Source organism: Callospermophilus lateralis, chromosome 4 (genome assembly GCF_048772815.1).
Source record: "Callospermophilus lateralis isolate mCalLat2 chromosome 4, mCalLat2.hap1, whole genome shotgun sequence".
Lineage (NCBI taxonomy): Eukaryota > Metazoa > Chordata > Mammalia > Rodentia > Sciuridae > Callospermophilus > Callospermophilus lateralis.
Window position 1 is genome coordinate 26,193,261 of NC_135308.1, and position 25,752 is coordinate 26,219,012.

General features: G+C 31.0%; 1 protein-coding gene across 1 annotated transcript in view; it reads right to left on the reverse strand.

The window, feature by feature from the left end:
• Window positions 1-25,752, reverse strand: part of Fbxo8 (F-box protein 8) — a 54,167-nt gene that overhangs the window by 21,292 nt on the left and 7,123 nt on the right. The window contains exons 2-3 of the mRNA XM_076853676.1: window positions 14,304-14,640; window positions 10,479-10,605 (exon numbers count right to left, since the gene is read on the reverse strand). Of these exons, the coding sequence (XP_076709791.1) occupies window positions 10,479-10,605; window positions 14,304-14,632 (456 nt within the window). The 5' untranslated portion in view covers window positions 14,633-14,640. The remainder of the gene's footprint in view (window positions 1-10,478; window positions 10,606-14,303; window positions 14,641-25,752) is intronic.

Sequence of the window (25,752 nt, forward strand, 5' to 3'; positions counted from 1 at the left end):
GCCAAGTGGTTAAATGCCCCTGGGTTCAATCCCCAGTACCAAAAAGTTGGCTATGTAGAAAGATTAGTTTATAAGACTAATATGTTTTCCTTCTATATAGGTACCCATAACTAAACTGTGCACTGGAAGACTCTGTTAATACTAGAACTAAAAGAAAAGAGAGAATTTTGATGTCAGTTTGAAATCTGAACTGCAGATCTCAGTCTCTTCTTTTACCTACCAAGAACAAAGAACATTCACTGTCTACACTCATGTGGGAGAAAAGAAAATTGTGAGAGAAGAGAATGTATCAATGTCCTGTAGCTAATTTCCATTAATATAGTTACTGAAATGAATCATAACATCACAATTCATCTGGAAGATAATGAGAAATCACATTATTCAGACTTGAGTGTGGGATGTTGGAAGAAGCTTATTTATGAATGTTCAAATTAGCAAGGATTTTAGTAGCTTCTGAAAACTATTTATGAGGAACTTTTCAGTACATTAAAGTGCAGAATGTTAAGGAATTGCTAAGTACAGTCATATATTTACCTGAAATTATTTTTAGTTAGAAATCAACAGGAAATCTCACATAAAAGTAGGACAGTTATATAAAAATGAAGGGGCTGGGGATGTGGCTCAAGTGGTAGCGCGCTCGCCTGGCATGCGTGCGGCCCGGGTTCGATCCTCAGCACCACGTACAAACAAAGATACTGTGTCCGCCAAGTACTAAAAAAAAAAATAAATGTTAAAAAAATTCTCTCTCTCTCTCTCTCTCTCTTTCTCACTCTTTCTTTAAAAATAAAATAAAATAAAATAAAAATGAAGAATCCCCTCCAGTGGAATCTAGAGGAACTGGAGAGGGGACATGGGATAGATTTTTGTTTATTCTTAAAGAGAGAGAAAACAGTGACATCAGACAAAATATATGAACCTCCTTATCTAAAGTTTTAAATAAATAATTAAAAGTCATATTAATTAATTATAATAGTTTCAAACAGAAAATGAGCCACATCTAGGAAAAATAATAGCCCCCAGAAGAGGAACATCTGTCACTGGGGTGCATCAATAAGATGACAGATAAAAGTCACTTCACAAATAATAAATTACCACTAAGAATTAAATGTAACAATGATTATTGTAATTATTACTGAGAAAATTGCTATTAGCTGAGGCAAGACTCTTGGAAAATGCATTCTATCTCTAACCTGCCTCTAAAGTGGAAGGAAAAAAGCATTAGAATTAAAATGTGGAGATAAAATTCTATTAGGTTCAGGTATAATTAATAACAATTGAAAGTAATGAAGTGATGTATTTAAATATTGATGTTAGCTAATTTAGAATTTCCACTTCATAAAAATCACACACAAACACTGCCATTTGCAATGTGCATATGTAACTATGCAACTCACTTTGATAAATAAGGTATAGTCTTATCATATTATCTTAATTATAATATGTACATTTATAAATATATTTAACAGCTCTGAAACAACCATGAAATGAAAAACTATTTTAAAAACTTATTGGTGCATATCAATTATACAAAATAGTGGGTTTCATTGTGGAATATCTGTGCATGTACATAATCAATTTCACTCTTCAGAACCTTTCCTTGCTTTCCCTTCATCCTTCTCCCTGATCCCATTCCTATACTCTGATGGTCTCCTTTCTATTTTCATGAAATCCTTTTTTTCCCTCTAGCTTCTACATATGAAAGAAAACATACAGCACTTTAAACAACTATTTCTTTTAAAGTCTTGAACACAAGCAAACAGAAGCAAGTTGGGACTCAAATGATACTTTGACTGCCAATAAATATATACATTTATTCATGTAATGAAAGTGTCTGTTCATGCTACCACCATCTGAGCCAAGACGCATGTTCTAATTTGGACATAATTTTTAGACCTCAAATTATTGTTTAAAATGTCTTTGAAAAGATTAAACTAGGCAATAACATTGAACCAAAATGTTTATTGCATATGCAAAAGATGATTCATATATCAGGAAATGTGAGTAAAGGCAAAGGGTATCACTAAAGCTTAGAGATGTTTGTGGAACCAATATACCCTTCATGAAGAACTATTACTCATTGTCAAAATAGTTACCTATTAGAATCCAAAAGTTCTAGAACTCCAAGGCCTAAAATAGCACCTGGTTCTTCAAATTAAGTTGTTGTAGTTGTACTTCTAGTATGAATATTTAGATTCATTTTAGCAGTTAGAAGTACTAAGAATTTAACATTTATGTTCACCAAACCTTTATAACATCATGTTATAGGTAATCTTATTGTACCCTTTTTGTAGAAGAAGAAACAGAAGCATACAGAGTTTAAATAATTTGCCCCAAATCAAAGTTATGTAACTAGTAAGAGGTATAGATAACTAATAAATATTTGTTGAAATAATATTTGAATTTAGTATACAAAGCTTCCAGCTGACATTCAAGAGAAGCTATAAACTTTTAAGAATTAGTTAATTTATCTAGGAGAAAAAAAATAATACAACCCCTCAACTTATGAGTTAGATCAAATATGAAGGGCATATAAAACCCAATACACCTTGAAATGCCTCAAATTATAAATTCTAATAGGTCGGCATAATTAATCCAAATAAAGCAGAATATCACCCTGATGCTATATTTAACTGCTGGTGGCTAAAAGTGGTTCATAATTAAAACTTTGATTATAAAAAGGTAGTTCTAAAAATTTTATGATATGAACAAAAAAAGATATAATCTTATGGATAAATATATATTACATTTTGAATTTAAATGCCTTTAATGTAGTGTTTCTTTCATACTCCCATATTTTAAAAACTGTAGTTAAGTTAATGGACTTGATGACATTCAATAATTGAGAAAATATTGTCATATCTTGCAGTGACATATACTGTGACAGTGGTAGTAACAACTGCTAAACTCATGAAAGACTCCTACCTTAAGACATTAAATCTAGACAATGATATCAAGCTGCACTAAAGCTGTGGTTATATCAGAGAAAAGAAATCATTTTGGAGCTACCAAAGTAGTCAGGTCACATATGGTGAAATAAAAAGAAAATAAATTTTTCTTTGGAATGTACTTATACCTAAGCCAACATTACAATGTCTCTATCTAAATTGGTAACACCATTTAAATGAAGAAAAAAATGTTTCTCAGTTCTGCAATCAACACATTGTTCATTAATACAATGTCTACTAATTTAACTTTTAAAAGTTCACACCTAATAAGGTAGCAAATTGGTATCTCATAGCATTTTGGGAAAAAGAAGAGCAAAATCCATCAGGTCATTTGATCAATGAATAAACTATGGAAAATTTGTCTCTTTTAGGCTTCTAAAAGGTTTACTTGGAGGGGGGGATATAGCTCAGTTGATAGGGTACTTGCCTTACATGCACAAGGCCCTGAGTTTGATCCCTAGCACCAAAAAAAAAAAAAAAAAAAAAAAAAAAAGTTGACTTGGAATCCACAAATCTTTCTATGGACTAATTCTAAACCATGTGTTGCAATGATTACTGGAGACAAGGGAGGAGGAGATGGCCAAACTAGAGTATGGTTAGGGCAAAGTATGAAATAAAATTGATCTAATAGACAAAAGATAAAGTTGCCTTCTTAACCACAAAATCATCTCAAGGATCAGATTAAAGATAGATACGTAGGTGGATAGATAGGAAAACAGACACATTCATACATTCATATATACATATTTATCTACACTACCTTACCCTCAAAGAAGCAAAAGCCCTCCAGATTAGCAAGATTTGATTAGCTGTAACTTTTTGGTTCAAAGTATTAACTTATTTAGACAGAGGATTCTAGTTAGTGTCTTGGGGCATAATTTTTCATTTTGACTAATGCTGATCAAGCAGAAGAGGCTTGGCCAATGAACATGAACATTTTAGCTCCTTTGTATAAAGAATTCTTAGAAGCTAATTAAGCTGTTTTTTGGTGAGAGACTTTTCTCATTGTTAACTAACTCTTTTTTTCTCTCATTAAATTCTCATCAGCAAATCTAGAGATAAATTAATTATGTTTAAAAAATAATCTGCATTCAGGATTATATATCAAACTCCTAAAAGTTTGAGTAATAATGCTAATAATAATACATCAGTCTGATTTGTATTATAAACAATAGGGACCCTAATTCAAAATTAATACAGGGATAAATTAGGGATAAATTTACTTTAAAAATAAAATTATCTTGTAAAACAAGAAATTCCAAAATAATATGGCTCCAGGGTTGTTGAGCTCAGGAATGGCAACTCAGATCCAAATTTTTCTTTCAAATTTTCTATTCTGTGTTTGTAATACCACTCATAACTGAAAAATGGCTGCATGTGGGCCTATCACACAGTCTAAGCCAATGTCAAGTTGTGCATGCCTACACACACACACACACACACACACACACACACAACACTACTTCCCTTTGTTTCTTTTTAAAATCTGGAAAATCTTTCTTTGCACACATTTCTAATCTCCAGTCAGAACTGGATTATGTGAATGTCATGGAAGCCAGGCAGAATAGAATTAACATGATTAGCTAGAATAAGCTATTTTTAACTCTTGAGACTAGGACTGCTACTGCAACTCAGTTGGTTGAAGTTCTTTCTCTAGTGGGAAGTCAAAGTAATAGGATCATGTAGGTCTATTGTTAATTCTTTAAAAATTATTTTTGTCATAGAATATAGTCATATAGAAGGAACACAAAGGCATCTCTTGAATTACACCTCTGTTGTTCTCTTTTTCCTCACTGTGCAATAGTAGCTATTTCCTTCTGATAATGAGGTTGAATTACTTCAAGCACAACATAACCATCTCCCTTCTTTTTTGTCTGTTTGGTCAGTGACAGACAGCTTAAATAGCAAAAAGGTAGAGTCAGCTGCCAATTCAAATGGTGGTGCTTCTGGTGTCACTATTTGTCCAAAGGCCTCTGACCCAACACAAACCAGAAATAAGGAAGACAGAATCACAAATTTTACAAGTAGGTCACTAAATATATTGAAGACTTATGGAATAATCTTTTAACCTAATACATTTAAGGAATGTAAGAAGAAAGCTTCTTTTTCTGCTTCTTCTTTGTGCTGTAAACAGGATCCTGTGAGAATGTGATATTTTGGACTGTGGCAGGCATCTTGCTATCAAGAGGGTAAAAGTCAATGGATAGAGAGTCCACAATGATATCACTGTATTACTCTGGGTCCCTCCAGAACCCTTTAGAAATAAACAAATATATATGGTCTAAGTTACTATTAGCTTAGGTTCTGTTGCTTACAGTAAAAAATATCCTAGTTGATATATATGGGCAGAAGTGGGTATGGCCAGAAGTGATGATCATGATGATCATGAAACTGGTTGAATGAAGCAGCATAGTGTAGGGCACTGAGAACTAAATTATTCCTAAATAGACTCTAAATAATAGCCAAGGATTAGGAATTTCTATTTATCTTTCTTTATGCTCTCCATCATTATTCAAGGAATATACATCTCACTGTTAATCTAGCTCACATTCTACTACTTATGAGTTAATCTGACAGACTAATCTACTTTTGGTATAAAGATAAAGTAAAATTTCTAGATATATAAAACTAAGAATAAAATCTCAAAAGGCAAGTACATTTTCCAATATAAAAACATCTTAGTGTTCTGTTAGTCTTCAATGTCAATACCCTTGTGAAACAGGAGCCACTAAGATTTAATAGAGAAAGAGAATGAGATATTGAGGATTTAATAATGAATGATTTATTAATTCCAAATTATTCTACATGGACATTTATGTTAAGGTCTACACATTGTTGCTTAAATTTGATATTGCTTTCAGGTTTATTGTCATACATTTATTTTCCAAATTAACATTTTCCTTAAGAAATTGAAAACAATAGAAAATGAAAAAATACCTCAGTCTGTCAGGACTCAAACACAACTCTCAGGGTTTTTTTTTTTTTTTTTTTAAACTTGGTAATAAGTACTAACAGACTATGGAAAAAAAAAAACCAAATAGTTATAGATCTACAGACTTTCATAAGAAAAAAGATTACAGGTATAACAAAAAAAAGCAATTATGGATCCACAGACTTTGATTAAGAGGTTGTATCAGATAGCTATAAATTAACAATAGTGTATTTCAACTATTCTAACATTTATAAAGAGTAGGATTACAGATGATCTATACTATACTATACATTATACTAGTGTATCTCAATATGTGTTTCCTGGAATGCTATTTTACAAATATATATATGCATAGTCAAACAAACTTGGAAAATTCTACACATGACATTTCTCTTTTAAAGAGTCATGAAGTGCATCAATGTATTAATGGCTCTAAAAAGGTATGCTGTAAATAAAAGCCAATTAATCATAACATATCATATTCAATTTTATTAGACTTGGGAACTTCTTTAAGCTAGGTATTCCTGAAGAATACATTTGAGAAATGCTTATCTGTATATTCTGATAATATCAATAAGGGTTTTCTATCCATAGGAATAAAAATCAAAAGTTACTTCTCACCACTGTTACCGTGCTATGAAGTAAAGTAATAACCATTTTGTTGCTGTATATTGGAGCAAAAAGGAAGATTCAGTATCAGTACGAAGATCCTTTCTATAATGGAGAACTCCTACAAATTTCCTGTTTATACTTACACTGATTCAACAACAACAACAACAACAACAAAATGCTATCTTAAAAATAAGTTGCATGTTGATTTCTATCTAAAATATGTATATAGGTCAAACTTAAAATACTTTTATAATAGATCTTATCTATGATCAACCTAGTAAACTGCAAAAAATTGTATGCATGTAGGTCTTTCTGTGTGAGTACAGGGGAAAAAGGCCTTTTTGTTAACCTGACCCCATGAGGATATTAAAAAAAAATTGTTAAAATAAAAAATCCTATAATAAAATTAAACCATATTCATTGCCAGTTTTGTAGACTCTAAATGTCAAGAAAATGTTTTAACACAAAATACAGCACAAGAAATATATATTACTGGTTGGTAAGTAAAATTACTTTATTATAATACTGCTAGTAGAATAAAATCAACACATATAACTTGTACATGCAAGGGAAATACAACATAATGGAAATGGGTCTCAGCACATTCCTTTACTAGAATGTGGTCATCTGCCACTAAGTACACAAGCTCATGCATAAGATCAAGACATTACATACAGCTGAGATCACAATGTCATGCATATAACAACAGCGTGCTAGATAATCATACCACAAATTGTGCAGATGTTCTCCCCCACCCCATGAGCCACTGCCAGCAGTTGCTGTGGAGTTTGGTTACCCATATCCGTGACATGAACGGTGTCCTTTGGAGATTCTTGTTCCCTGTGGCTGTAAGTATTCTTATTTTTATAATATTTTAATGATGCTTGCTATTAAAATGTTAAGTACAAAACTAGAAATTATGGAAAAGTAGACTTTTTATAATAGTGAACAATTATATACATCTTATCTCAGATACCTGCAATAAACACCACTTACATTTAAACATATCATCCAAGTAATTTAATGCTCAAGTTAAATGAACTAAAAATGATATTTCTGATGACAGTGCTCCAGTGAGTGGGGGGAAAAAATCAATCTCCAAAAAGTACTCTTGATTTCTAGCACTCAAAAACCTTGACAAACATCATTCTAATGACCTGGCTAACATATGACTCATACAGATAAGTTCAACATAAAAACATCTTTTTGGATAACCCTTTCACTTTTCAATTTGAAGACCTGAAACAATTAATCAAATGGCTATAATATATTTATATTAGTAACAAACATATACAATATAGTCATTAAAACACTTCCCTTCATTCCTCAGAACATATTAAATATATTTCAATATCTTGTTTTGCCTATTTGTATCCTAAGTGCATTCTGGTAAAGACAGAATTCTATCTTGCTATCAGACAACACCTGCTTAATTACTGATATTTATAATAGCACAACATCAGAATTCTGGAACCACAACATACTTTGAGTGGTTCAAGTCTACACTTATGGACAGCACTATATGGCCCTTTCAAAGTGGTAAATTCAGTACTTCTGGAATGCTCAAGGATATCTTTAAATCAGGCCAAGAAGTAAAGAAAAAGAAAATACAGCCAACTCTCAATAGCAACGGAAGGTAGGATGGATAAGTAAAATCTGATGATCAAAAAAATTATAATTAAATTAATAACTTCAATCCACTCTCTTAGCAAACATTTTGATTTAAAATTTTTAAAACTGTCAGATTAAAAAAAGAATTTGAATTTTACCTCTTTTCTCTGCCTCCCCTCCAAATGCTCTAGAGGAGGTAATAACAAGAATGCTATATGCTGATATACGTAGCTGCAAAAATGGAAGCATATTTTTACATCTAGCTTTTTCAATGTGAATACTTAAAACTATTCAATATTTTAGTGTATGAGTATATATATGTATAAGTATATATAAATATGTATATTTAATATTTGAATAAAAAGATGGCTTTAGGATTTGTTTTAAAAACAGATACTCTTAGCAAGGAATGACTACTTACCATAATCAACATCAGCAGTTACATCCAACTTTTCCCAACTTTATAAATCTACAACTTGGTTCTTACCAAGTTACATTTTCCTTAGAATGCAACATTTTCAAGTCATATCAATCAAATATGACAGTTTTACTCAACATCAATATAATTTGTAATGAGATCCAGTATGGCTTGAGAAACTAGGCAAAATAAAGACTGGGGCTTACATCAGCTGCCTCTTCTGATCCCTATATATTCTAGAGTTAAACACTGTACTATTCTGCCTCAGTTCTTCAATTACCTCAATAGACTGATGCAAAACATATATCTTGTCATAAAATTCATCATGAGAACTATTTTAATTAGCAATGAGTAATGTCTAATTTAAATAACAAGTTGAGAACAATAAAGTCTCTGACACCATGCCACTCTCTGATTATCTACCTATAGCAGAATTTCTTGAATGGAGAAGATAAGCCATAGTGCAAGATCAAAAAGATGACTAGCTTATTGTTCTCATATGTTTACAAGGAAAACAACAGATTTGACCAAAACAAAGTAAAAACAAGTGTTTTTTTTCAATAATAAAGGGCATCAGAAAAATTAACAATAAAATAACAAATATTAAAGCCTAACTTATGATAAATAATTTATCCATTCATTTGCCTTTTTAAAAAATGATCATTAGGTTCTAAAAAACAATATTATATTCATTCTAAATATATAATTTAAACTTTAATTTCCAATGACTCATTCTATTTTCATTAAGAGTATCAATTTTCTCTCACCTCTTAGAATAGTAGAGAGAGGAAAGAGAACAAATATCTGAATTTCAATATTACACCAGGTTTTAAAATATGTAAATTTTGTAAATTTGTTAGCAATGAAACTTTGATTTTTCATGTGTACAAGAAAAATTTAACAAAAAAGAAACTATATGTAATAAGTGAAAATCAATTTAAAAATATGCTGTCACAAGTATTATTACATGTACATTTATAAAATCAGTATTTAAGATAAAAATATTTTACATGGGAGAAATATTTCCCTAATTATAACAAAAATCAATTCCCTAATTTTAGAACATATTTAGCTGTATGATTTAATGAGTCCTTTGTTTTTTCCTTGGGGTAGTGGAAACTGAACTCAGGGCCTGATATGTGTTAAGTAAGTACCCCATCACTATGCTACATTCTCATCCCTAAATAGTCCTTAAGACTTCTATAAACAAATAAAAAAGTTGGTTTTTTTTAATTTAAAAGATTTGGTTAGTTAATATTTTTCCACAGAAAATAATGCACCTGGAAGTATTAATTTTGAGCACTGAATAATTTCTACTTAGATTTCAAAGAATTAGTGTAGTAGGTATTTAAACAATTCTGAAAATTAGAACTTTTTCAGAATAAATTAAAATGAGAATAGGAAAAAAACAGTAGAAGAATTGGCTTCACATTTTGATCATTACTACATTTTAAGAAATAATTAAATGATCAATATAAAATTTTTCAATTTTACAACAATCTCTAAGTACTTTTTATGTCAACAAAGACTTAAAGGCATCAATTAAAGACAATATTTTGATGTTGGAAACTAGAATGATGTTATCTGTGATTATGATAAAAGTGTATCACTAGTAAACAAACAATAAACAGAAAATGCATAGACAACATTTGATGAACCTATTCCATGTTCTAATTACCAAAATGTCATATTCTCCAGTAATAAGTATCTCTATTAGATCAGAAGAGGACTGCAAATGTCATGGATGCTGTCATACAAAGTGAGCAAGCAGAAAGAGTAGAACAAGATATAGTAAAGGAAAATGTCTATGTCATATAGCATTAATTAAAATACGAGGCTTCTTAGTGATTGAAAAGGTATGTTCAATTATTTGTTTTACCTGCAAATTTGTTATGTTAGAAAGCTGCAGCAAGATAGCAATAAAGTTCACATGACACAAATATTCACATTTTTCACTTACCTCATCTGGGTTGGCATTAAAGGTAAGGCTACCTTCATCTAGCTGCATATACAGTTTTCTAAAAGAAAATCCTAGAGGTGGATTCTTATTGTAAATGGAACAGTGACCCCAAGTGGATTTGCACAACCTGAAAAATAAAAGAAAATGAGACAAAAAGTTATTGCATTTAATTTCCTAAATATGCATGAACATGATAAAAGAGAAATATTAAATAATATAAAATTAGATCTTGTAGCTCTAAAGTTTAAACTTTTTAATTTTATATTTGATTTTTTATTTATCAAACATGATAAGTGCCTTAAATTTGGCAATTTTCATAGAACCTAAAAATTTAAGTTACAAAGATTAATAATATTCATAAATACTACCTGAAGTTTAAAATAAGTATCAAAATAGTAATAATAACTGACAGTGCTTACTAGATGCTGGGCACTATTTTAAGTATTTCAATTGTACTGATTTACTCAACCCTCTCAACAATCCTGATGTTGGTACAATAGATAAAAAACAAAAAGACAAAAAAGTTGTCCAAAGTCACACAGCTAATAAAGTATACAGGCAGGATTTGAACACAATGAGTCTTACTCCACAGCTTGAAATCTTAATCAAGATGCTAAATGGAATCTATCAGGTAACCTATGCCCTAGTGAGGGGAAAGGGGGGAAAATATAAGGGGGAGAAATGAATTACAGTAGAGGGGGTAGAGAGAGAGGGGTGGAGGGGGATAGTAGAGGATAGGAAAGGCAGCAGAATACAACAGACACTAGTATGGCAATATGTAAATCAATGGATGTGCAACTGATGTGATTCTGCAATCTGTATACAGGGTAAAAAGGGGAGTTCATATCCCACTTGAATCAAAGTGTGAAATATGATATATCAAGAACTATGTAATGTTTTGAACAACCAACAATAAAAATTAATTAAAAAAAAACATTATTAAAATAAAAAAAATAAACGGGGTTTGGGGTGGGATGGGAAAATTGTTGGGTAGGGAAATAATATTTTGTTTTTTCAAAAATGCATATATTAACAGACAAACTAAACATAGCAATTGTAATGTTATAACTTTAATACATCAAAAATGTAATGTTAAGCACGACTGTTAATACAGTTTTGATTTCAAACATACTGATTCTTTACTATTACAATGATAAATGATTATTTTAAAAGTCTATAGAATCTAAAATACTGTTTGCATCTAAAAATACACTATTTTCTGCAGACCAGTATAGTGGTTTCCAACTCTGTACAGAGGTAATAACTATAGGTTGTTATCTGAAAGCTCAATTTTTGTCTTCTTATGAATGCATGGAAATTCTGGAGTCTTTGCCTCAAAAATGTAAATTTTTGTGTGTATGTTCAAAATATCTGCAACTTGTTGAGACAAAACAGTTTCACCCTCTAATATTCATTATTGATTTCTGCCTCAAATTTCCTTCTTTTCCTTCCCTCTCCCTCTCTCTCTCTCTCTCTTTCTCTCTCTCTCTCTCTCTCTCTCTCTCTCTCTCACACACACACACACACACACACACACGCGCGCGCACACACACACACACACACCCCAGAGGAAAATGTGAAAAAAGTTATTGTCTTAGTCTATAACATCAGAAATTGCAAGGATAAGTGGGTAAAATACTTGATTTGACACTATCCTCTTAATAGTTAAGTTATATCCTGGCATTACTTTTACTAACCAAATGAAATCACTGATTTTAAAATCATAAGTACAATAGAATGTTTAGAAATCAGCTTCTGAGTTTTATAACTAAGCTATGTGAAAGCAATAATCTCCCAATATCAACAAATATTCAACATATTCAAAGTTAAAAACTCAGCCAACCTTTAATTTCAAATAGAAACAATTTTTTAATAAGAAAAATCAAATGTCATGGATGTTGGCATAACTATATGGCAAACAATAAAGCATTTCTTTCAGAGATAAACCATCCAGATTTAAACTTCAAATGAAAAATTCTGCTTGAGTTCAGATAAGCTTAGAAATGAGCTTTTTTCAAGTTCAAATGTAGGAAAACAAATTAAGTTTGAGAGGAATGTTAAAATGTAGAAAAATACTACAAAGAATGAGATAGTTTTAAAGTATTTAATTCCCTCATAAGTTTGTAGGTGATTAAAACTTATGATTTACTTCAAACACTTCTAACAGAATTTCCTCTCACATAATGCCTTCACTATGACAAGGCACTGAAAGCATAACAATACCAAACTAAAGATTTTATCTATTCATAAGCTGAGAAATGACCTGTATTATTTTATACTATAATTATATAACATTAGGAAGGCTAATATTAGAAATTTCACTACTGGAAATACCTTTTTACTAAAGTTTGACAGTTATTTCTAACTGGGAATCTAATTGAGGGAATTAATAAGTTAATAATGATTAATAAGATTTCAGATGGCTTTGAAAGCTCTTTTCAAAGTGCTTCCTGGATATTCTCTTATTGAAGAATAAGATCAAATATTGATGGTAGAAATGATGGTTGAACTATGGCTGACACTTTGTATTGTATTCACAATACTGTTACTTTTTTTTTTTAACTGTTCTACACTTATGTTCTTGAGATTCAACATGTTTATTTTACATTTTTAATAGCACAAACAAATTTCTTTACCATTTAAAGACAATTAATCTAGAGATAAAACAACAATAATAAAAATATCGATATGTTTATTTGAAAAAAAGAAATTATTTAGTTTTTAAAATATTTTTATTTCTAGATATGTTCTTTGTTATTATGAAATCCCATTTTTAAAACAATGCAACTTAAATAAACTTTGGTAAAGAATGCTAGAAAGTCTGAGATCCCCAAATTCTCCTATGTTTGGTAACATTTTCAGGACCCAAAAGAAACAATTCGCAAGGACCAATGATTTTTTTTTTAAGTATGTAGTGCTATTTAAGAAGTAACTTAGGTTCAATTACAGACTCTATACTACCAAATGTTCCTAGATTTGTAATTTAACTTAAACTGGTATAATAGTCACTAAAATTTCTATTACCCACTTTAAGCAAATAGACTGTTTATCCCCTTGTTTTCTAATTTTTTTCCTACTATATTGATGAAATGGTGGTTAGAAAAAAATAAAAAGTAGATAAAATTTTCACCAGCTAAAGTTTATGCTAATAAGCACCTTTGATAAAAAATGTATAACTAAAAATATACACATGTGGGCTGGGATTGTGGCTCAGCGGTAGAGTGCTCGCCTAGCACGGGCGGCACCCAGGTTCGATCCTCAGCACCACATAAAAATAAAGGCATTGTGTTATTTCCATCTACACCTAAAAAATAAATATTAAAAAAAAATACACATGTTCTCCCTTGGAAACCATTAACATCTGAGGACTATTTATTGATGTTTAGGTATGCCTGTTTTGCAGATGGGATACCTGTGGGAAGCACAAACGACAGAGAGGATGTGAAGACTCCAGGTTCTGAATTATAAATTCTCAGTTCAGAACTTTGTTGTACTTTTAGAATAAGCTGGAAATTTCTGATTTATAACAAACTGAAATTTACAACCTCTCTTTTCACTGTAAAGTCATTGATCCATTTTCCTTTCTACAGTCTTTCTTTTCTCAATATCAAATTTGACTGTTAATGATAACTTTCTCTATTTTTTTTCAGGTTTAATAAAGTGCAAGTCAAAGTACAAGCCAAAGTGAAAAACTTATTTTATTTTACACACACACACACACACACACACACATATATATATATATATTTTTTTTTTTACAAGAAGAACATTAAGCCTGATTACGTTTAGAGAGATCTGAATCAAATATTGATGGATTTAACTTACCCTTGCCAGAGAAGTTCATCATTAGCAAGGTCCTGCCAAACACATGAAGCCAAGCAGAGGTCAGTTGCATTCAGATAGGACAAGATGGTAAAACTTAGCTCAGGAGGCAACATTTCCAAGTTAATGAATCCTTCTTGTTCTTTAGATTTCCTTGCCTTTAAAAGATGATATATATCAATGCCTCCTTGGACTTGTTTACGATGATTGGTGTTAGAAATGTTGCTTGCAGCCATTCTCCTGTTCTGCTCTCTGGTGAGGTAGCCTTGCTCACTATAGCCTTCCTGTTGTAGCTGCTGGTTTCTGGCCACTCTCCACAGCCCTTGACCCATCTGCAAGACTGAGAAAAAGCCAGAATGTAATAATGGTAACATTAAAAAAGTAAAACATCTTTCCCAGTAGTACAACAAATTCAACATGAAGCATTCACTTATCAGAATTAAAGTTCCTCATTAAAGACTAGTAAAACCAGTAGTATATTACAAAGAATAGTTGGAACATTTAAAGTACAAAAGTTGGATGGATAAAGTTTCAGAAATATTTCGTGTGATCATCACCTTTTTTCCCAGCTTGCTAACTACTTTTAAGTCCACAGGTGACAAAATCATTTTTCACATGGTAAGATTTAAAAGTTACTGATGTCCTAAAAACTTCTACAAATTATAATTATGTGGACTTATGGACCAGTGTTAAATACAGCTCTGATCAGAGCACAGGACTTTAGTTAAAAGGCCTCCAGGCCCTGCTTTTTATCACAATTCGGGCTAAGCTAAACTAGCCCCTTTTAACCAAACTCCCAGATGCATAACAGCTGTGAAACAGGCTTTTCGTTTAATTCTTGCCAGTCTACACTTATGTTGTAGACTGTAATAAAATGTAACATAGGCCCTGAAGTCTAATTCAGAAACCTTATAAATTAGACACCTAGAACTCCATGATAAATTGCTTAGTAACAGTGGACTATTTTATTTTGTTGTTGCTTTAAAATAAAAATCATAATTTAGACTAATTTTCCAATACTTCTCCACATGGCTCCATGGATTCCCCTGAGGTACCTGGGGAAAAGCAAAAAAGAAGGTGTGCTCTAGTCTCCACCTCCATTTGACTTGCCACCAGAGCAGTTCTAAATTTTTCAGTTACAGATATTGGACTGTAATATACAGATACTTAGAAAACAAGTGGCCTAGATTTCTTATTTGATCTTGTCTTTAAAATAAGCAGTATTTCCTGAGTAAGAACTTCATTAAAAAAAAACTAAATAAGGAATAGCTTTTAATACAAGTAATTCCTTTCATGATCACTCTTTCAAACAAAATATTCTTGCTTTATTAACCCAAGTTGACTACTAATACCTGTTTGTGTTTCAAAAATTTGGAAAAAAATACTGATTTTTACATAAAATCATTAACATTGTCAAATCCATTCATAGCATTACTTGAACTTATAGTTTTGTTACGCAAAAAGAAAAAAAAACCCTAAGGTGAAACAAGAAAGAACAAACAACAAACAAATGAACAAACAAGGAAACAAAAACTACAACACTGCTGGCTAGAAACTCTGAAAATTCTTAGGAATAACTTGAAAATTGAGTAGACCTTAAAAGAATGTCAAAGATATTATATTCTTAATATTTAAAAAGGAATAATCCACATGTATATTTACTAAATTACGGGCTATTATCTGGACAATGACTATCACATTAGGTTACTTGTTGATCCAAACAAGAAAAATAATTAATTAATTTTAACTACTCCTTCTTACATTGAACTGCTTGAAATTCTAGCAGCTTAAGCTACAAAATGGTGGCATATATGTGTGCATGTTGAAGTAGGAGGTTAAGAGAAAAGCAATATATTAGTGATTTTAAAACACAGAAGGCACAAAAACTAAGCTTTCCTTACCTACCATGCATACCACTATAATGGTATCAGTTCTTAAATTATGAGTTCAGCTTTAAAAATTTAATGCTTAAAAACTACATACTATTAAGAAGATGGAAGGACAAACCACAGACTGGGAGAAAAATCTTTGCAAAAACGTATATATAATAAAGGGCAATAATCCAAAATATAGGAAGAATGCTTTAAACCCCCAAATAAGAAATAAACCACTTAAAAAATGGGCAAAAGATCTCAGTAGGAGTCTAGTAAATTTTTTGTTCTTTTTCCTGTTTAGGAAAAAACATCTCAATAGACACCTCACCAAAGACATACAAATGACAAGAAGACACTCAACATCCTATGTCATTAGAAGATTGCAAATTAAAACAATGAGATAATATTACATAACTATTAAAATGGTATTTTCAAAACACTGGCAATAGCAAATTCTAGCAAGGATTTATAGAAATGTAAAAAGATACAGTTACTTTGGAAGACGACTTGCAGTTTCTTACAAAATCAAACATACTTTTATCACATGATTTAGCATTCATTCATACTTTTTGGTACTTATCCAAATTAGTTGAAAACTACACAAAAATCTGCACATGTATGTTCATAGTAGCTTTATTCATCATTACCAAAACTTGGAAGCAATCAAGATGTGCTTAAGTAGGTGGGTGTATAAACTATGGTACATACATATAATGGAATACTACTCAGAACTAAAAAGAAATGAGCTATCAAGCCATGAAAAGTCATGAAGAAAACTTAAATGCATATTAGTAAATAAAAGAATCCCATATGAAGTTATGACCCCAATTTTACAACATTCTGGAAAAGGCAAAACTATGGAGTTGATTTAAAAAAATTAATAACAAAAAAATATAGAATGCCAACAAAAATTCATAGTTTTCAATTTTCTTAATATTTAAATAGGCCATATTACATTATAAAATAAGCACACTTAATTTTGACACAAATGTAACATTTTAAGGCTCACAATCATAAAAAAAGTATTTTATTTTCATGTTTTTTTTGGTTTAACAGCAAGAAAATACCTAAGTATCACAGGTGTTGCTAGTTTCATCTAGTGTATCTGTTATTCTAAATAACTAAATTTATTTTTCTCTTTTGCACCACTAAAGGTAAATAATAAGACATGGTAACTATGGTGTCTGAAATCTTAATATTTAAGACATTTAATAATAACTTTCATGTACTTCCTCTATAGCATCTTTTTAGTGGCATATGTTTAAGCAGCTGTTGTTAGGGCTGTTGCTAGGGAACAAAAAACCAGGGTGATTTCCCTAGGCTCTAGACTTTAATTAATGAGGATCATTTAAATTGAGCACTGGATAATGTGATCAGAAAGCATCCAGCAGGTAGAAAGAGGTAAAGGGTCAGTTGCTGTTTTTTTTTTTTTTAAAAAAAATGATGGGGAGGGTGGAGAGTTGAGGCTCAAAGAGAACTGCAAGGTTACTTATGGGATACTTGACTCTACATTGTAGCTTTTACACATGTAATGTGGAAAAATAATAATACCTAAAGCTCAAGAGGCTGTTGTACTGGAGATGATGTCTACAAGATTCATTTCATGCCTAACAATCAACACACGTTAGGTATTACTTTATTTTGTCAGAATCATTTTGGCTTATGATGAACACTTTCATAAAATGTATTAAAATACTTTAGCTATTCTGAGGTTTTGTCTGCTGACTAAAGTTATTTATGTTTATACTTGCCTAGGTTTGTAGGGATTATACACACAAATTCTTCATCTCTTTTAATTATTCTTATATTTTGGCCACGTATTTTTGGGTTTTGTTTGGTTTGGTAAATGCAATTTGTTTTTCAATGACCAATACTCACCCACGGGGAAAAAAGCCCTTAAAAAAAAGGTTGTGAATTCCACAAAAAGATTCAAAAGCCAATATGCCTGACAATGATGCCAATAGCAATATCTTGAAACAGATTCTTGTGTTATCATCAGTCATCTGTCAACTTCTGGCTTTAAAATTGAGATTCAAAATATGATATGAAACATGAAGAGATCTAAAACATGCAGTTAATGCTGGGTTGTTGCATTACTGAACTAAATAAAACTTGATTTCAAGGTATGGCATTTTTAGAATTGCTAAGTTTTAATAAAATCTTGGTATAAGGATTTTTAACACTGAAGCATACATAATATTATAAAAGATATAGTGCTGTCACTTATAGCAATTATTTGGTAAAAAAAAATCACTGAATAGTCGAATCACTGAATATACAAAGAATTCCAAATTGAAAAAAAAATGAACACAGAAGTTTTTGTATTTGAAATCTTTTTTGAGAGAGAGAGAGAGAGAGAGAGAGAGAGAGAGAGAGAATTTTTTAATATTTATTTTTCAGTGGACACAATACCTTTATTTTTATGTGTTGCTGAGGATCGAACCCAGTGCCCTGCGCATGCCAGGTGAGCCTGTTACCGCTTGAGCCACATCCCCAGCCCCACCAGTTCTGTTTTAATATGAATTTTTGTGGTGAAGTTACTGCTGGTAACTTATATGTTCACTACAAATAGGTTGAGGGAAATGGATAATGCTTTCCTGGAAAAAAATTCTTCACTTTAAAAAGATAATAATTAGTGTATTTCATGTATAAATATTAAAAATAAAATTTATTCTTATTATTCATTTTAGCTATGTTTTATAAAATTCAGTGAAAACACTGAATTGCTAACTACTGAATCACTGCTCCTACAGAAAATACAGAGATATTTACAATGGTCAAACAGCCAAATGAATGAGATTTGAAAACATCTACTTTCCTAGAATTATGCAAACATGCCTATAAGGACCATTACTTGACTACTGTTGTGATCAGTTAATCCTGATCAGTCTCAGAGTCATTAGATATTATTTTGATTTAAGAGCAAAATATTCATGTTCAATTCCACACTGCCCACAAACACACTCATGCAGCACAGTAGTGGACAAGAAACTCTGAAGCCTTATATTAATGACTATTGAGTGAGGAACTGGTAATCAAATTGAGTAATCCTAAATACTTAGTTCTAAGGAATGCATCACATGAACTGAACAATAGCCATTTTATTAATTTAATCTCCTGCATAAGAATTTCATATTTTGGTTGATTTATTATTATATTTTACATTTCAAACTTAAACTTAACTTTCTATTCCTAAAGTCCTATGCTGTTGTGGCATAGCAGCATAGTAGTAGGATGGTGTAAATGAAAGTAATAAGATTCAGAATTATTCAAAAATTAACAAAGCCTTTGAAAAATATTTACCCAGAAGACTGCACAGAGCTTCTTAATTAGCTAATGTTCCCTTTGTGGAGTAAACAGTAACTACTATGAAAAAAGATTTCAACATATTGGTGTAACATGAAAAGTGGGAAGAGGAGTGGTTTCCAATGAAGTCATGTAGAAAAAAAGGAGGATGGTCTGGAAAAGTGCAGAAGGATAGCAGAAGCTTACATACTTTGCAAAATCCCCAAGACGTCTGAGACTCCAAAACAGAGTAAGAAAGGGAAAAATACAGAGTAAAATGAGTAATAAAATATCAGTGGGTTAACATCAGTGGGTCGCTGTTTCCTTTTCCTATATTAGAAAGATAAAATTTTCCTACTTTTACGATTTTTGTGAGAATTAAATGAAATGATATGTGTATATGGAACAGTAGACCACAATCCCTCCTCCCAATACATATACACTACACGTCTAGAATGTTTAGGCATCCATCTCAACCCCTATCACTTACCAGGCAAATTTTAGCACTTTCTCCAAAAAAATCTGAAGAACCACAGAGAAAATATTCCTCTCCATGACCCTCTTAATAATTATAATTGGCCCAATATAATGACTATCAAACCAATTCCCCTAAATCAAGAACCATCAGTCCTATGAGGGACCACACATCTATAAATCCACATTTTATTGCCTCAAAGATGTTCAATCATTACAAGTGTGGCCAAAACATCTGCATAAGAATTATTTGACTTTTTCCTCTGATTTTATCCAGTGACTTTTCAGTAAAAGTTAAAAGGTTAATTTTAATGATAATTTTAATAGACATAAAATTTTATAATCTACATGGTAAATATTTTGTGGGTTTGCTCATAGTAGGTACCCACTGAAAGCTGTGTGATACTATAATATATATATAAAAGATGTGGGCTTGGGTTGTGGTTTAGTGGCAGAGTGCTTGCCTAGCACGCGTTAGTCACTGGGTTTGATCCTCAGTACCACATAAAAAATAAATAAATAAAGGCATTGTGTCTGTCTACAATTGAAAAAAAAAAGATGCATTTTCCCCCAACTTTCACCTTTTCAGTCCACTCAGGACCCACTTGTGGGCCATCAAGAAACTCCTAATTCAGTGTTTCTTAATGTGGATTATTAATGTCCATTGAACTAAAAGCAAATGAAAACAAAACAAAAGCAATGAGATAATGTAAAAATGAAATTTGGAGCTGATCTGAAGGTAGCTCCTGTTGGCCAAATATGGGTCAATGTGGACATCAAAATGACAGTAATATGATCCATCACATAAAAAAATCCCCCAGTCTAGATGGATGATCAATAAGTACATAAATAAAGAAGAGAAGGTAGGTCTTTCTTAGCAGTACAATGATGACTAATAGAAAGAATAATGCAGTTAGAAAAGTCACCACTTTACAACCTTCAGAGAAGAATTACCAGTGGATGCTGAATGGAGTCTGATAAAGAATGCAACTTTTATAGTCTCAAAGTATCACCCCACATTGCTTGCAAAAAGAAATTAAGAAATCTTACAGTACTTTAAGCAAATGACAAAATTAGCATTGACAATAAAAGGCAAACAAACACATGCGTCTCTGGATGTGACACCCTGAGACAGACACAAAATCAATTACATTGTATTCCATCCAAAATACATAATTCAATTGTAAAATATCAAAGAAACACAAATGGAGTCCATAAAACAACAGAATTTTTTTCTTCAGAATTCCAATGCTATAAACAATGCCAAAGAAAGACTGAGTAATAATTTCAGGTTAAAGAAGATATCTACATGCAGTATATGAAAAGGATCCTGTACTAGGAAAAAATTGCTATACGGGATATTACTGGGATAATTAAGAAACTGGATATATGGACTGAAGATTGTATAAAGTATTATATCAATGTTAAATTTCCTGAACTTGATAAGTGTATAATGAATATGAGTAAATTCTTGTTCTTAGGAAACATAAACTGAAGCATCAAGGTATGATTTATGCAACCTTCTCTAAAATAGTTCAGAAAAAGTGATGTCTATGTCTATAAAGAGAAAATAATAAACTGAAGTAGCAAAATGTTAAAAATTGGTTAAGCTAGGTAAAAGGTATACAAGAGTTATTTCTATTGCTCATATGATTGTTATGTAACTAGAATCCTCCTGGCTATGGAATCTAGGCATATGAATTTGAAAAACCCCATGTTTGAGTTAGTGCACTCAAGTCAAGAACTGCTACCCTAGGGTAAATTATATTATGAACTGAAGTCCATTACTTAGGAAACAGCAATATAAGAGTAGTAAGAAACCTGTTAAGGAAAATATCAAAACATTAAGTAAGAATTATTTTTGATAAGAATTTTTTATTTTGTAGAACAGAGAAAATATTTTTAAACAAAATAGGAAAAAATATCCTTAGAATTCTTGTGTACGTATAGAATTCCTAGCTGTTCTGGGCATAGTGGTGTACACCTGTAATCCCAGCAGCACAGGAGGTTGAGGTAGGAAGATCATAAATTCACAGCCAGCCTCAAGCAACTTAGCAAGACCCTGTCTCAAAAATAAATAAATAAATAAATAAATAAATAAATAAATAAATAAGATAGGAGTTTTGGCTCAGTGGTAAAGTTCCTCTAGGTTCAATACTTGGTGGTAATAATAATAATAATAATAGAATTCCTAGCTGCATTCCCTTCTTTTGTACATAATAGTATGTATATAATGTTTATTTACATAGCATTTAGTACTATAAATAGTAACAAATATTATTTTTGTGCTATAAACCATTTATCTAATATTCTGAACCATATACTCTTAAATATTTTACATATTGTCTCATTTTAACTGTCACAACAATCTTAATAGGTAGGTAATATTATCTTAACACAGAGAGGATAAGCAAATTTGCCTGAGATCTCATAGCTGGAAAATGGAAGATTTAAGAGTCAAACTCAGCCCAGAGCTTTTATTTCTAACCAGCAAATCATATGTCTAGAGCTATTAGAGCCCATTAATTGTCAAAGACATTTCTACCATCTGTCTCTTCATCACTGGTGCTCACCTCATTTATCTGTCATTGCTTATTATCTCTACTGTTGCTCCCAGCTGCAACTGCTGTTTCAGGCTAATGTATTTAAGAAAGCCACAAACTTTGATATGAAAAAAGATCTGGATCAAACTCTAATACAGAATCTGATCAGTTATAATATCTCCTTAATTTTTTCATTAGTAAAATAATAGATAATAATTCTTATCTCATGGAACTTAAGATAACATTTAGAGAATATAATCCATAGTAGGTAGTTTACAATAAAAGTAGTTTTACATACATTTTCTTCCAGACTCTTTAAATGATATTTTTATTCCATTTCATCTCATTATTTTGGATTGAATTACCTAATTAGTCATAATCCTGTTCCTAAATTTCATTAATTTAGGATCTATGAAATTTGGAGAGATGCCATTGACTTTTGCTAAGAAAAAAAAAAGTAAATATAAAAAGTAAGTAGAAGTTAACTTTGCTTGGATTGATACATTATATATAAAAACAGAGTATGGCAAGTAAGGTAAATAATTGAGTCATCAGTCAGTGATAACAGGAGCCACTTTGGAAGTTAGGTGCTTCCATAATTTTAAATCACTATCAATATGCTTTCAGAAGAAACTCTAAGAGTTCATTGAAAAACTCAATGAGCCAAAAAGTCCTTTTGGAAGTACCACAAAATACACCTTCCAATTAATAAGAAGTTGTTTACAATACAAATTTTAGTAACACTTTTCCATCCTCAGTAATTTAAATTATGAAGTGTTTTGTGGATAGCAGGCTAACTTTTTAGACCTTCTAAATCAATTTATCAATGGGTGAGATTGGTATTTGCAGGCACATTTCTTGATAATTGTACAATATTTACTCAAACATACGTCTATTAAGATAATTTTGGAACTCATTTATTATATTGTACTTTTATTCATTTTATTATAGTTCATTGTTACAAGAAAATTTAAATATATAATATACAAAAATATAAGTATAAAATGTAAGGATATATATATGCCTATATGTATATACACAACCCTTTCTTTGTACCATTCATGGTAACTACTTGTTAGTAATTACCATGAAACACACAAAGTAAGACCACACTGCCAACATGCACTAGTTTTAGTTAACAGGGCACCATGGAAATGAGGACTGCCTATTAAGTACTAAGATGAGGAGCTGATGCCACACAAAAGTGGATAAATGCAGTATAAAACCTAGGGTCTTGAACATATAAACTGCTCATCAAATATTTGTTGACTGAATGAATGATAAACACTGATTTAAAAACTGAATTAGATGAATCAGGACCTAAAGCTCACACCTTTTCCAAAATTAAAATCATAGATATATAAGACATAAAAAGTATAAATTAAAAAAATACTTAGGGGAAATCTTTAAGATCTAAGGCTATGCAAGGAGTTCTTAGACTTGACATTAAAGCATGATATATAAAAGAAAAATTACTAAAGTTAATAAAATAAAATAAATAAATAAAAAATAAAAATTAATAAAGCTCTTTGAAAGATCTTATTTAAAAGATAAAAGCATGACCTAGGGACTGGAGTTGTGGCTCAGTGATAGAGCACTTGACTGGTATGTGTAAGGCCCTGGGTTCCATCTCAGCACTGCATAAAAATAAATAAATAAATAAATGATTCATTGACAACTAAAAACAAATTTTTTTTAAAAAAGCATAACCTAATGAACTGAGAGAAAATATTCACAAACCACTCATTTGACAAAAGACTAGTAGAGAAAATTAAAACAATTCTCAAAACTCAACAGTAACAAAATAAACAATCCAATTTAAAAATAGCCAAAAGACATTATTTAACCAAAAACATACACCGGCAGTGAATAAGCACATAAGGTGTTCAATATTATTAGCCAAGAAAAAGATGGGTACAGTTAAAAAAGGATAGCATGAGGGACTTCTGCGATAACATAACTGTTCAGTCCCCTGACTGTGGAGTTAGTCTATATGAACCTGCACAGAACTTCATACACACACATCCATTGTGAATCTGAAAAGACTGGTGGACTGTACCACTCTCAATATCCTCCTTGATATATTATAGTTTTGCAAAATGTTACTGGGGAAATAACGTAAAATGTAAAAGGAATCTGTATATTTCTTGCCATCGCATATGTATCCAAAATTATCTTCAGAGAGAGAAGGTGGGAGGACTGAACTGTACATTTAAATGATAACAAAATTGTTTTTCAAAAGGAATTAGGAACTTTTATGAATGCTCTGAAAGAAGTGACCAGGGACACAGCAAATTTGGTATGATTTGACAACAGTAACTATTTTAGACTTTAGGAAATTAAGCTGATTTTTAAAAATTTTAGTCTATGAATTATCTGACTCTGTCAAATTTACTATATAGATCAAAAGAAGACACAATCAAGTAATATAAATACTTAACAATACAAATCCTAAAATGATGTTTGACTATTATAAATGTACCAATAATTGTGTTGTGATATCAATAAAAAGATTATTTTTTGTGTCTCTTACTTGGTCTATGAAAAAGAAAATGTAGGGCTGGAAATATAGCTCAGTGGCAGAGCACTTATATAGCATGCATGAGACCTTGGGTTTAATCTCCAACAACACACACACACAAAACAAAAACAAAAAGACAATGTAAATGCAAAATACATTAGAAAATCAGTATAACTTCTCATTTAAAATTACATAAAGTAATGTGTTAATTTAGACCACTTTAAATAGTAACTCTCTAATATATGTGAAAGTAATAATTTATTTATTAATATTTTAAAAATGTTTTACTTAAATCTTTTATATTCATGTACATCCTTTTTTTCTATTAAAATAACAGTAAAACTAATAGTAATACTTTTATTAAACATTGATCAAATTCTTAACGGAAGATTCAATTTAAAAAAATCTAATTGGAAGTATGTAGGTCTTTTTGGTTTTCTTTAAATTCATTTAGTTTTATTATGCTGAAATTGGAGAATAGACTCTAACGTCTGCTGTAGAGAAAAGCATAGAGGTTTTCTTGAAACTGCTATTGTAGAGGGTGAATTTAAAGCTACAATTATGCCATAATTTGACCTAAGGTATTTGAAACAATGTTATGAGCTTCTGTTTGCTATACAATAGGGGAAATGACTCCTATCTATTTTACAGGATTGCTATGAACCTTCAGTAAGATAATGTATATAAAAGTACTTTTTAATTGGTAAAGCAGTATGTAATTCCTAGTTTAATTTCTTTAATGAAAAATCTGAGAA